This window comes from Amblyraja radiata, chromosome 9, assembly GCF_010909765.2.
Source record: "Amblyraja radiata isolate CabotCenter1 chromosome 9, sAmbRad1.1.pri, whole genome shotgun sequence".
In the NCBI taxonomy this organism is placed as follows: Eukaryota; Metazoa; Chordata; class Chondrichthyes; order Rajiformes; family Rajidae; genus Amblyraja; species Amblyraja radiata.
Window position 1 is genome coordinate 8125778 of NC_045964.1, and position 13910 is coordinate 8139687.

General features: G+C 43.7%; 1 protein-coding gene across 3 annotated transcripts in view; it reads right to left on the bottom strand.

Moving 5' to 3' along the window:
* The window catches only part of LOC116976741, a 201416-nt gene that overhangs the window by 83827 nt on the left and 103679 nt on the right, over positions 1-13910 (bottom strand). For all 3 annotated transcript variants that reach the window (XM_033026629.1, XM_033026630.1, XM_033026628.1), the window contains 2 exons: positions 13096-13179; positions 11111-11290 (listed from right to left, as the gene is read on the bottom strand). In XM_033026629.1, the coding sequence (XP_032882520.1) occupies positions 11111-11290; positions 13096-13179 (264 nt within the window). The remainder of the gene's footprint in view (positions 1-11110; positions 11291-13095; positions 13180-13910) is intronic.

Consider the following 13910-nt stretch of genomic DNA (forward strand, 5'->3'; position numbering starts at 1 on the left):
TATCAAACACTACAACCTGTGATAAGCTCTGAACTACATAGACTATTATTGTTAATATTGCACTATTATTGTTTGTTTGTTTTTTTATGTGAACGTGTGCATGTGAACTTTTTTTTCATTTACAGTGTACTGTGTTTACCTATTCTGTTGTGCTGCTGAAAGTAAGAATTTCATTGTTCTATCTGGGACATATGACATTAAAACATTCTTGACTCTAAAACAAATGAGCCTTGTCATAGTTCAGACAAATACGTGATTAAGAGCAGCCTATGGTCCTGGATTGTTGTTGTCCAGTGGATCAACCACAACAGAAGTCAACCAAGGATTCACCCAATGTCTCAACCCACCTAAAAGCTATGAAAAGAACATTATTTTTTTACTGTAGGTACACAAAAATGCTGGAGAAACTCAGCGGGTGCTCCAGCATTTCTCCAGCATTTTTGTGTACCTTCGATTTTCCAGCATCTGCAGTTCCTTCTTAAACACATTATTTTTACTGTATTTTATTTTAAGACAATGTGCACATTATTAAGAATATAAACATTGTATGACTGCTTTTAGGAGCTACAGTGTAATTATCATGCTTATAAATATTGCAATTCATTTTTGTAATATGGTTCCACTTCGAACAGAGAGCAGAATAACAACGTGTTTCCGTCTGGCTATTGGTGTAATGTGCCATGAGTTGGAAGTAATTATCGCTCCTGCTGCATTTTACCCCAGTAATTGGAACCCTAAGAACAGTAGTTTTCATTCTCGTGCAGGCTACTACTTCTCTCTTGTTCATTCCATTATCGGGCACGATTGTATTGGGCGAATCCTGATGATTTTACTCCCATTTGGAAGGGAATGGGTTCATTAAGGGGAGTCAGCATGGCTTTGTACGCGGCAGATTATGTAATTAACTTGATCACATTTTCTGTGGAGGTGAGAAAGGTGCCGGATGGATACAAGGTGGTGGATGTTGTCTACATGGATTTTAGTAAGACATTTGATAAAATCCCTCATGGTCGGCTGAAACAAAATATTAAGATGCACATGACTTAGTCATATGGATTCAGAACTGGCTTACTGATGCAAGACTGAGAGTTGTGTTGGAAAGGTGTTATTCAGGCTGAGGTCAGTTACCAGGGGAGTTCCACAGGAATCCATGCTGGGACCTCTGAAGTTTGTGATATAAATGAAGTGGACGTAAATGAACAGGTTGGTTAGTAGACAAAAATGCTGGAGAAACTCAGCAGGTGAGGCAGCATCTATGGAGCATAGATCCATAGATGCTGCCTCACCCGCTGAGCTTCTCCAGCATTTTTGTCTACCTTCGATTTTCCAGCATCTGCAGTTCCTTCTTAAACAGGTTAGTTAGTAAGTATGCAGACGACTCCCAAGATTGATTGAGTTGTGGACTATGAGGAAGCTTATCAAAGTATACAGCGGGATAAAGGTCAGTTACGGGAAAGGGGGGATAAATTGCAGATGAAGTTTGATCCAAGCAAGTATGAAGTGTGGCACTTTGGGAGGTTGGAATATAAAGGAAACCCTTAACAGAATTGATGATCAGCGGGATCTTGGGGTCCAAGTCCATAGCTCCCTGGTGACAATAAAAGTAGACAGAATGATAAAGAAGGAATATGGTATGTATGCCTTCATTGGGTGGGGCATTGACTATTAGAGTCAGGAAGTCAGGATTTTGGTTCGGTTGCAATTGGAGTATTGTGTGTAGTTTATGGGAAGGATGTGGAGGCTTTGGGGAGGGTACCAAAGAGATTTACTAGAATGATGCCTAGAATAGAGGATATTAGATTTAAGCAGATGTTGGACAGACTTGGGTTGTTTCCTCTGGAATGTTGGAGGGTGAGGGGAGACCTAATAGAAGCATTTAATATTAAGAGATTAAAGATAGGCTAAACAGTCAGCACTTTTATACAGGGTGGAAATATCAAAAACAGAGATAATTTTACGGTGGGAGGTGTTTTTTTTTTTACACAGAGGATGGTGGTTACCTGGTTGGCAACAGAAACATGGCGACTCTTTGTGCACTGCCTGGTGAAGTCTACTATTCTTACATTATTACCATTGCACTTTTGTACTTGTTTATGATTGTGCTGAGGTATTGTATGATTTTACTGAATTGAATGCAAAACAAAGAATTTCACTAGGTAATATAGTGTGTTACTATACACTAGGTAAAATATCTAGGTAAACACAATAACTAAATAACATTGAACTATTGAGGGGTGGAGGTGGAAGCAGATATAGTTGTGTTTGGGCTTTTAGACAGACACATTGATAGGGAATGGAGGGACGTGGATCATGCGCAGGCAGGTGAGATTAGTTTATCTTAGCATCGTGTTGGCACAGACAGTGTAAGCCAAGGGCCTGTTCCTGTCCTATGTGTAATATATACCACTTGTTCAAAATCCTGCGAAATCTTTTCAACACAGTTCTCCCTATTGTCTTGAACATAACTTGGAGATAACGGGGCAGCACAGTGGTGCAGCGATAGAGTTGCTGCCTTACAGCACTAGATGTGGGTTTGATCCTGACTATGAGTGCTGTCTATACGGAGTCTGTACATTCTCCCTGTGGCCACATGAGTTTTCTCAGGACGCCACTGTTGCCTCACACATTCCAAAGACGTGCAGGTTTGTAGATTAATTGACTGTAAATTGTAAATTGTGTAAATTGTCCCTAACGTGTACTTTAAAACTAATGTAAGGGTGATCAGGGCAGACTTGGTGGGCCGAAGAACCTGTTTCCACGCTGTATCTGTTAAAATAACCTATTGACAGAATCTGACTGATTTTTCTAAAAATGTATATGGATTTAAATCTCAAATACCATAGCAGTAACTTATTTTTCACAATTTGTCGAAACAAAGAATTGCAGATGCTGGTTTACAAAAGAAGATAAAGAGTGTCAAAGTAGTTGGGACCCTTCTTCAGAATGATTGTGGAGAGAGGGCTGGTGAAAGCTGAAAGAGGTGGGCAGTTAATAGGCAGACACAGGTGAGGAGATTTTTTTTGATCAGCAGATGGTCGGACAAAGGCCAGAGATATAAAGACAGAGGTGTGAGGCAAAAGGATTGAAGAGTTGAGCAATCGTGAAGATAGAGGAACAAATGTAGGTGGAAGGGGAGGGGAGAAATAAAGTACTGGTCCAGGTGGAGCACAGGAGAGAACAGGGGATGGGGGATGTTATATGCAGGGGAAGGGAGAGGGAGGGTTATGTAGTTACCTAAAATTGGAGAGTTCAATGTTCATACCATTGGGTTGTAAGCTGCCTGCTATGAGGTGTTGTTCCTCCAGTTTGCATAGGACCTCACTCTGGCAATGGACAAGGTCCAGGACAGAAACGTGAGTATGGGATTGGGAAGAGGAGTTAAAATGCATAGTAACCGGAATGTCCTGTAGGCATTGTCGGACTGATCGCAAGTGTTCAACGAAATGATCGCTGGGTGCATACATCTGGAAAGAGCATTGTTACTGTTGCGGCCGGGAAAGACACCAGGTTTGGGCGGTCTCAGGTTTATCCTGCCGGCTCAGCTTTGGGCTTGAACAGTCTCTGGGTTATCCTGGTGGCTCAGTCATCACCACTGTGTGTGGGTGCAGTTCTTTGCTGTCTGTGGGCAGGAAGAGGCAATGGCATCGCAGGCTTGCCCCGGCCACTCAGTCTTAGCCTCAGTAGAGGCGCTGGCTGTCAAGAATTTCTTCCCAGCAGTCCAGACTTGACCACACGGTGGCGCTCGTGGTCTTGGGGTTGTACCAATGGCTCAGTCTTTCTGAATCCTGCGACAAGGAAACACAGCTAGCAGTGAGGCGTTCCACTTCCTCTCCCTCTTCTTCCTTTCTATGTCCTCTTTTTTTCTCTCATCCTCTTCCTTCTCCCCGCAAGGCTGGAATGCCAGGGTTTTATAAGGAGAAGGCCTCTGAGGTTCAGCTGGGTCAATCAGCTAATTGGACCCAAAGGTTACCAATGGTGCTGAGGATTGGCCTCTCCCAGGATGTTTGCCAGTGATAGGGATCAGGTCAGCATCTGCGGTAGAAGGTGCTGTAGTGTAATGTAAATGCCAGCGCCCCTTGAGGCCAGCAGTACAAGCTGGCGAGTTGGCCAGTGCTTCGTGACTGAGGTCAAGTGGCCTTCTAGAAGTTTCTGTTAGTTGTTGGAAATAAACTCTTCTTACAAGATGCCGGATGTGTATTCATTGTGCTAGTCACAACAGGATTAAACACAGACATTACATGGTGTCAGAAGTGAAAATGGAGGGACTCAAGCCACCGGGACCGCTCTCCATGCAAGGAGAAGAAGAATGAGCGAATGCGGGCCGAAAAAGAAAAAGAAGAAGAAAAAGCCGAGGACGGTCAACCAGTCCCAATGCCCGGTCAAAGGACAGGAAGAAAAAAAAGAGGCTACAGTCCAAGTCAAAGAGCAAGAAGATAGAAGCAAGAAGAAGAGCAAGAAACACAGGTGTGGCAGCCCGAAGAGTAAGCACGCGGACTCGCCTCGAAAACAGCGGAGGGCCCAGAGCCGATCAGCCTCACGAGCCTCCACCATGTCCCACTCTGGCCATCACGGGGGGCGACCTCGTCTCCATCTCCTCCGCCCGATCATCTGTCACATGGGTGGGTGAGCTTCCCCTCGCAGAATTCAAATCGAATGCAAAAGAGTATTGAAGTAAAATATATGGGAAAGGTACAAATGTTCTGCTGAATTGAATGAAGCAAAATCTAAATGGCTTTAATGGTACTTTATTGTCATTGATATGCCGTGGACGTACACGTAAATGAAACCCCAAAGTTGAAGGGGGTGATGTAATGTAAATAAAGTTGAAGAAACGGATGTAATGTAAATGTAATGTAAATGCCAGCGCCCCTTGAGGCCAGAAGTACAAGCTGACGAGTTGGCCAGTGCCTCGTGACTGAGGTCAAGTGACCTTCTAGAAGTTTCTAAGGTAGACAAAAATGCTGGAGAAACTCAGCGTGTGAGGCTGCATCTATGGAGCGAAGGAATAGGTGACGTTTCGGGTCGAGACCCTTCTTGTTAGTTGTTGGAAATAAACTTTTCTTCCAAGATGTCGGACGTGCATTCATTGTGCTAGACACAACAGGGTTGTACACAGACATTACAGGCGCTGTCACACCACAAGCAAAATAGGATTTTACTTCGGAGTCACGTGAGTGACTACGTGAAGAACCCCGCCAGGACGCATGTGTGTCATATCGCTACATGCATTGCAACGAGTCACAGCAGGGGGAACGACGTTCCCCTTAGCGGCAGAATTTGAAAGCCTGGAACAGCAGGTAAGGAGACTCTGCGTTCCTTCCACTTACCTTACAGGTGGAGACATGGACCAGATCCACGAAGGCTGCGAAAAAGCTGGCGGGGGAGAACCGCGGAGTTGCGGGCAGCCAGCAGCAGCAGCCAACGGCACGCCAATCTCCCGTAATGGGAACAGCTGTGCCCGACTTCGCTCCCGCACCGGCCACGGCCGGGCGGTAGAGCGAAGCAAAAAACTAACAGAGTCGTTGACTCCGATGAGTCCGACTCTGAATAGCCGCGAGCGGCCAGTGCCCGTGAGAATTGGGGCCGGATGGAGCGGCTTCAGGAGCAGCCGCGAGCGGCCAGTGCCCGTGAGCATTGGGGCCGGTTGGAGCGGCTTCAGGAGCAGCCGCGAGCGGCCAGTGCCCGTGCGCATTGGAGCCGGTTGGAGCGGGGAACAAGAGCAGCCGCGACGGCCAGTGCCCGTGAGCATTGGAGCCGGTTGGAGCGGCTGCAGGAACTGGAGCAGGAGCGGCTTCAGGAGCAGCCGCGACGGCCAGTGCCCGTGAGCATTGGAGCCGGTTGGAGCGGCTGCAGGAACTGGAGCAGCCGCGAGTGGCCAGTGCCCGAGAGCATTGGAGCCAGTTGGAGCGGCTGTTGGAGCAAATACTCCAAAGTGACAGGCTCTGGGAGATGGAGATTAGTCACAGTGGGCAGCTAGTAAGTCCTACAGCAGTACCTCTTGTAGGGCTGCACAGTGTTTCTCCCTCATCAGAGGGGAGTACAGGGGGTCAATTCTGGGCTGACCCTGAAGAGGGGTGCAGAACATACCTCTAGTGCACATGGGGTGCAAGAAAACCTATTGGATATGGTGTCCCAGTTTATTCAACCCGACCAAACTGGCCAAAACCTGGAACCTAAAATAGCTGCAAGTATCGACTACTTGTCATTTAACCAGCTATAAGGACAGGCATTATTGGACACCACAGTAAGACACTTACCACCATGGAACTGCAAAACACTGAATGTTCCCAGTGTCAACCAGTGTATTTGGGAACATGTCGGAGCCTCAATCAGAGCCAGGGACTTGAAACTACAGAAAGTTCTGAAAGTCCTAACAGCGGGAATTACGGTTTTCACCCGCACAATAAACAAAAAAGACATGACACAAGATCACCAGGATGCACTGGCTTTATTTTGCAATTACCAATACGAGTAAACAGCATTAGGAAGAAGTGCCATCCAACCGGCTTTAGACCCTAATTTGCAGGCCTATGCAAACCTGGAACCTCCAAACCACCAATATTACTATTTGGAGGCAACTTATCAAAACAGGTAAAAGAACTTGACAAAGAGGGTAAAACCCTGGGCCTCATTAAAGCAACGTCTAAAAACTACTTCCTGGGGAATGCGCTAATCCTCAACACCGAACCAACTACAGATCCAGACACCAGCACCTCAACGTCCACGGAGGATGCCGAAAAAGTAACAAACCTACTAATAGTAACCATGCAGGAAGGTGGGTCTGGTTCCTTACGAGGTTGGTGGGAGATTACAATTCTATCTGGATGCATGGAATAAATTAACTACCGACACTTATATTTTCAGAAGTATAGGATTATACCATAGAATTTATACAAAACATAATCCTCCAGTTCAGCATGTACCGAACCGAATGTTCGTGCTTACAGGCAAAGAAAAAAAAAAAAAAAAAAATGCGCATACTGAACTACAGTGCCCATATAAAAAAGGAGTAATGGAGGATATCCAACACGAATCACAGGAATTCGTGTCCAAAATCTTTATCATAAAATAGATGGTGGTTGCCACATCATCATAGATTTGACTAATTTGAATACTTTCGTACTTTATATTCATTACTAGATGGGAACCTTTGTTACTGCTAAGCAATTGATTCCTAGGTTACTACATGGCAAGCATCGTATTAAAAAATGCTTACTATACAGTAACCTTTAGAGGTGACCACAGATGTTATTTACCACAATGGATCATCTGCGGTTCACCTTTAACACAGTTCACATGTAAGTGACTTTGCCAAAAGAAAAGGTTACAGCCTTAATGGAGGCTTGCAGTAAAACAAAACCATCCATCAGACTGGTAGCAAGAATAATTGGCATTATAGTGGCTGCGTTTCCAGCCACACAAATCGGACCTTTACATTATCAAAAATTACAGAGGGCAAACATTCGTGCACTCAAAAATTATGGGGGTCATTCTGACAGACCAATGAAGCTACCAACAGAGGCCACAATGGAACTAAAATGGTGGAAACATAACATTAGGCATTGTTCCGATCCAAACATTATCAGCTACCCGTCTATGGAACTACATACTGATGCCAGTGCACTTGGATGGGATGCTACCAATTCCATCTCCAGCTGTGGCGGAGATGGAATGCACAGGAGGCATCATTATTACAAACACTGGGCATAAACTACCTGGGAATGTTGAGTGCATTCCATGGCTTTAAGTCATATAGTTCTGGGTTATATCACCAGCATGTTAGACTACAAATTGACAACACCACCGTGGTAGCATATATCAACCATATAGGTGGAAACATATCGACATCATGTGACAATCTGACCAACACAATTTGGCAATAGTGTATCCAGAGAGATATTTGGATATCAGCTACCTACTTACCAGGTAAACTGAATTTAGTGGCAGACAACAGGTCACGCTAATTCTATGAAAAACACTGAATGGATGTTGGATAAAAAATGTATTGCTGAAATTACAGCACGGTATGGAACACCAGATATCGACCTATTCGCATCCATGCTCTCACCAGTTATCGAATTATGTTCATGGGAACCAGAACCTGGGGCAGTGGCTACAGATGCATTTTCGCTGCATTGGGGGATTATTTATTTATGCATTCCCTCCTTCTGCCTCATCAGTCGGGTATTTAGGAATATACAGTAGACTCCGCGTCTGATATTTTGATAGTACCCGATTGGCCTACTCAACCATGGGTCCCGGTGATACACGACATGGTTTTAGAACCATGCATCACCATCCATCATAGACCTAATTTACTGGTTCTTCCCGCAACAAGGGGTAGTTACCCATGTCATAATTATATAAACCTATTAATTTATAGAGTTGAAAGCACCTCTACTACACCTGGGACTGACGGACCGAACAGTGGATATTATTTCAGCGACCCACAGACAGTCGACCAAAAAACAGTACTTGGTGTCTTGAAGAAATGGGAAGTACTGTCACAACAATAAACATCACCCACAGATCTATGAACATCCCGTCTGTTCTGGAATTCCTGGCAAGCCTCCATTACGATGAGAGGCTCAGTCATAGTGCCATCAACTGCGCCAGAAGTGCTCTGTCAACATACCTGTGGCAAGGAACAGAGCGGCATTCTGTTGGGACACACCCTGGTAACCAAACTCATGAGGAGCATTTTAATGTTAATCCCCAGGAACCAGGTACTCCCAAATATGGGATGTGAGCATTGTACTGACCATGTTAAGAAACTGGTCTCCAGCTACAGCTCTGTCCCTACAGAAACTGACTATGAAAACAGTCATGCTGATGGCCTTGGTCACGGCACAAAGGGTCCAGTCACTACAGAAACTAAGGCTGGACAACATGATTATTTCATCTGGAAATTTAACTTTTCACATCAATGAAATAGTCAAACAGAACAGACAGGGGTCAGCAGGCCTAAAAACAGAATTCAGGGCCTACCCGACAGATGGTCGTCTCTGTATTGTAACACACTTACTATTATATATGGAGTATACTAAGATCATCAGAGGGAAAGAAATGTAACTTTAATCAGCTACAAACAGCCACTCAAACAGCCACTCAAACAGCCAAAACAGTGACAGTCCAGACCATCTCTAGATGGCTAAAACAGATCCTAATAAAGGCTGGAGTAGACACTAGCATTTTTTAATCTCACTCCACCAGGGCTGCAGCTACATCAGCAGCTATGAAGTTGGACGTTCCTATGGACCAAATCCTCAAGACAGCAGGATGGTCAACGGAGGAAACTTTCCAACGACTTTATAACAAACCAGTCATTGAACCTGGAACATTTGCAGAAACAAATTTAAGTTCTGTAATATAATTTACCCCATAAATAGGGGCAATAATTGGTGTTAATATATTTATCGTTGGGTTTCAATATCGTATTGATGTCTAATGATGTTAACTCTATTCTCCCCATAATCAAGGCAGATGTGATGCATGGACTCGTTTCCACGGCATGAAATCACAGAGCTTTAAAATCTTTACGTAGTCACTCACGTGACTCCGAAGTAAAATAGTAAGATTAAACGAGAACTTACCAGTTTGAAGTTTGATCGTTATTTTATGAGGAGTAACGTTGAGGGAATACGTGCCCTCCGCTCCCACCCTTGATCATATGCTCAACTGGTATCTCTTCTCTAATCTTACTATGTTTAGTCATTACAGTTATCTGTGATTTCACACCGCTGCTTTGAAGAATGACACGCATGCGTCCTGGCGGGGTTCTTCACGTATTCCCTCAACGTTACTCCTCATAAAATAACGATCAAACTTCAAACTGGTAAGTTCTCGTTTAATCTTACTATTATTGACTTCTCTCCACACTTTCCCCATAATGGAGAATACACCCCAACTCCATCTACGGGGAAAGTGTGGAGAGAGTGTCCAGCTTTAAGTTTCTGGGCACTCACATTTCAGAGGACCTCACATGGTCCACCAACACCGCTGCGCTGGTCAAGAAGGCACAGCAACGACTGTTCTTCCTGAGGATATTAAAAAAGACTGGTCTGCCCCAACAGCTGATGACAGCCTTCTACCGCTGCACCACAGAGAGCATATTAACGTATGGCATCTCTGTATGGTATCTCAGCTGCACGGATGCGGAGAGGAGAGCTCTTCAGCGCGTCGTCCACAGAGCGCAGAGGATTATTGGGACACAGCTACCAGCCTTGGAGGGCATCTACCACACACGGTGCCTCAGGAAGGCCGTCAGCATCCATAAAGACTCCTCACACCCTTGTAATGGACTGTTCGAACTACTTCCCTCCGGCAGACATTACAAGGCTTTGTACGCCCGAACCTCCAGACTCAGGAACAGCTTCATTCGCAGAGCTATAGCGGCTCTGAACTGGCCCTGCTGAATGCCCCCCATCCCCCCTGGACTGTCTCCCTCGGATGGTCACGTCGCACAGACACATATGCACTTTAGTCTGTTGAACTGTTTTGACTGTTTCACTGTTCTATTACAATCCATGTTCTCGGGATATCGATATCAATATCTAAATCCAAATTTTATTAGTTATTTATGTTATGACATCGGTTTGAAGCTGCATACCAAATCTCGTTGCGCTTATGTGCAATGACAATGAAATATATTATTATTATTATTATTATTTCTTTCTCCAATGCTGCAACCTGACCTGTTTTGTTTAAGAGTGTATGTGTTACAACGTGTTATATCTGGGAGTTTACATTTAAGGCTTTTTATTTGGAAAGTTTCTGATATGGTCTATCATCACAATTTTGAAATTATGCTTGTCAGGAAATGGGGGAAAACTAAACTGATAAAGTGTCCAGATCCAACTAAATTTATCTTTGAAGCAATGAACAATTCTGGAACGTTTCCAGATCTCTGCATGGTAACAGTTTCTACAATTCAATGGCTCTTGCATTACAGGAGCAGTTGCCATTAAATTGGCATTTCTCATTTTAATGGAATGCATTCTGCAAGACAATTATTAACAATTTTTTTTAAGGTCTTAGTGAGAATTTACCTTTGAAATCACCAGCTACAAATTACAATATACAACCTTTTTGTGCACTGTCTTTAACTTACCTGCCACTCTTTCTCACAGTGCGTCTTTTCAATATCAGACTTAACCATCTCAAAGCTAGAGCCAGTCCAGTTCCAAACATTATGTCGACTGTCCACTCTTTTATCCCCCTCAGGCAAGGGACATGTACGCCGATGATCATCCAAGAAATTTCTAATTGGATTCTTGTCGACTTTTCCTTCCTGAAAAAAAAGGCAGGTTACTCACCAGAGATATCACTCTGTCAAGGAATGTTGAAAGAAAGTCTGCGTCCAGTAGTGTACTGCAGGGACCTGCAGTGGGACCTTCTTTGTTTTGTCTTTGTTTCATCTAATTCTATCCAAGTACCATCATATACCCTTGTCCACTCACTCCTTACGTACTTACTGTATTCCTCTCAATTCCAGATGTTTCATCCAGAAAAAAAAGGAGATAGAAAAGAGTGGCAGCAGCATGAAGGGAAACACATAAGGGGAAGTATGCCAGCAACCATCAGACAGCAGGAACATTTGTTGATGTGGAAGATTGATTGTGAATGTTTTGAGATATCCCACCTCGCCAGTTAGAACAATTGGGTCTGTTTCCTATATCTAGTGTATTGGGATCAATGCGTTCCCAACCCGATGCAAGGAAGTGAAGTAGCTCCTTCCTTCAATACCGAGTCCTCATTAAGGAATATTGGCTGATTGCTGAGGAAGGATAACAACTGGTTCTCAACAAGCGCCACAAGGCAACACCAATATTTGCAGATCAACGTTTTTAAATATATATAATACGCTAATGTATTTTGGTTTCGTCTCAAATCCCCATTAACTCCACGCACCCCACCTGAATCTTCTGTAACGCACATACACCAAGGGCAATTTATAATAGTCAATTAACCTACCACTCAGCACAATGCTGGCAAGTGGGAGAAAATTGCAGCACCTGGAAGAAACTTATGCAGTCAGAGGGAGCACGTGCGCAGTCCACACATCCAAGGTTAGGATCAAACCTGGCCTTCTGAAGCTACAAGGTCGCTCTCCTTACATTGAATAAGCTCTATTCTTCAAAATAACATACCAATAGATGACCTGGTAGACGTCTTTAAGCTTATGAAAGGTTATGACTGGATAAGCAGAGAAGTAATTTTTACTTGTTGAGAGACCAGATTAATCTATATTGTCACCAACAAATCTCACAGGAACTCAGAAAATTTCCAGATGTGGGTATGGATCTTCCAACCCTCTGGATACTGATTGAGGTAACTAGTAGAAAAGCATTAATGGAGAAGATAAATATAGTACATGAGGAATAGAAGGTTGACAAAAATGCTGGAGAAACTCAGCGGGTGAGGCAGCATCTATGGAGCGAAGGAATAGGTGATGTTTCGGGTCGAGACCCTTCTTCAGACTGATGTCAAACAGGAATAGAAGGATATGTTGAGGGGAAAGAGCGATGGAGCCTCACGTGATGCCTAAATGATGCTGATGTGCTGTAAATAATCCGTAAACAAAATATTATCCTGCAAGTCATCTCATATCACATTCACCTAACTTGTTTGCTGCTTGAAAATTCAAGGGAAATATCTTTAGAAAAATTAACCAACACATTTAAAAACTGCAACAAGTCAACATTTTCCAATAATTAGCCATTTAAAGCGGTGTGCTGGGAAGTCATCAAGTCAATGAGGTACAGAGGCCAATTAGGTCCTGCCCAGTCACAATTCACCATCCAGTTTATGTTGAGGTAGATGAAATTCACAAGCACATTTAGACTTAGTACCCTCAGCTAGATAGAAGTGTAAACTGAGCTAGTGAAAAAGATCATCTATCCATGCTTCTTTGTGAAGTGAACTATCCAGGAAACACCAATTGTGTGCACACATGTACATACAGCACGGCAGTTGAATGGACTACCATCAATCACCTTCGAACTATAAATACGAGCTGCTTCCTGGATTTGACCACCTCTGACTACTGTAGAGAAAGAAAGAGATGCAAACGAGCAACATCATAAAATACCTTACCTGTTGAATCCTTTCATATTCGGCTATTTTCTCCATTTCTTCATTCATCTTTTCTATGTTTTGTTTTCTCCTTTCCTCCCACTCCTAGTTTTAGAAGCAAATACAGGGTACGTTAGGTATATATTTTCTATCGTTACAAGGGCTAAGGTAGCATGATAGTTGCATTATTGGACACGCTGCTGAAGTCCTGGACAACTGATCCAGAGACCAGAGGTTTCTCCATTTTTAATATGGATCAAAAATACTCCTCAGGAAAGGGGAAAGATGGCAGTGGCTGCTTTATGCTCAACACTTTGTGGTGCATGAAATTATGGTCTTGGCTCAATTCTACAACCAGAAAGTATGCTCACCCACCATACATCTACAGCTGAATCTCCACAAACCTCCGAGAAAGTAAAGTTGTTCATGAGCTATGAACAAAGCCGACTGTCCCGAATTAGCCCATTGTCTTCCACATAACAAATGATATAGGGAAAAAAAAATTCACATAGGAGTGGTAAAGAAACCCCTTAATAATAACGGGTCAGTGAATAAAGAAATGTGCTCTTTCTTTAGTCAACATGGTTTCTCCCCTGTTGTCATAGATGGATCTCCCACTCATGTCTTCTCTGTATCCCATAGTCCAGCTCTCTTGCCCCCTTCCCCCAGACAGAATAAGGATATAGTTCCCCAGGTCCTCATCTTTTATCCGACCCTTCCGCCATCTTCAAAATGATCCCAACACCTGTCAAATCTTCCCATCCCCAACCCTTTCAATTTTCCGCAGAGACCATTACTCAACTCCTTGGTTTACTCATCCCTTCCCACCCAAACCA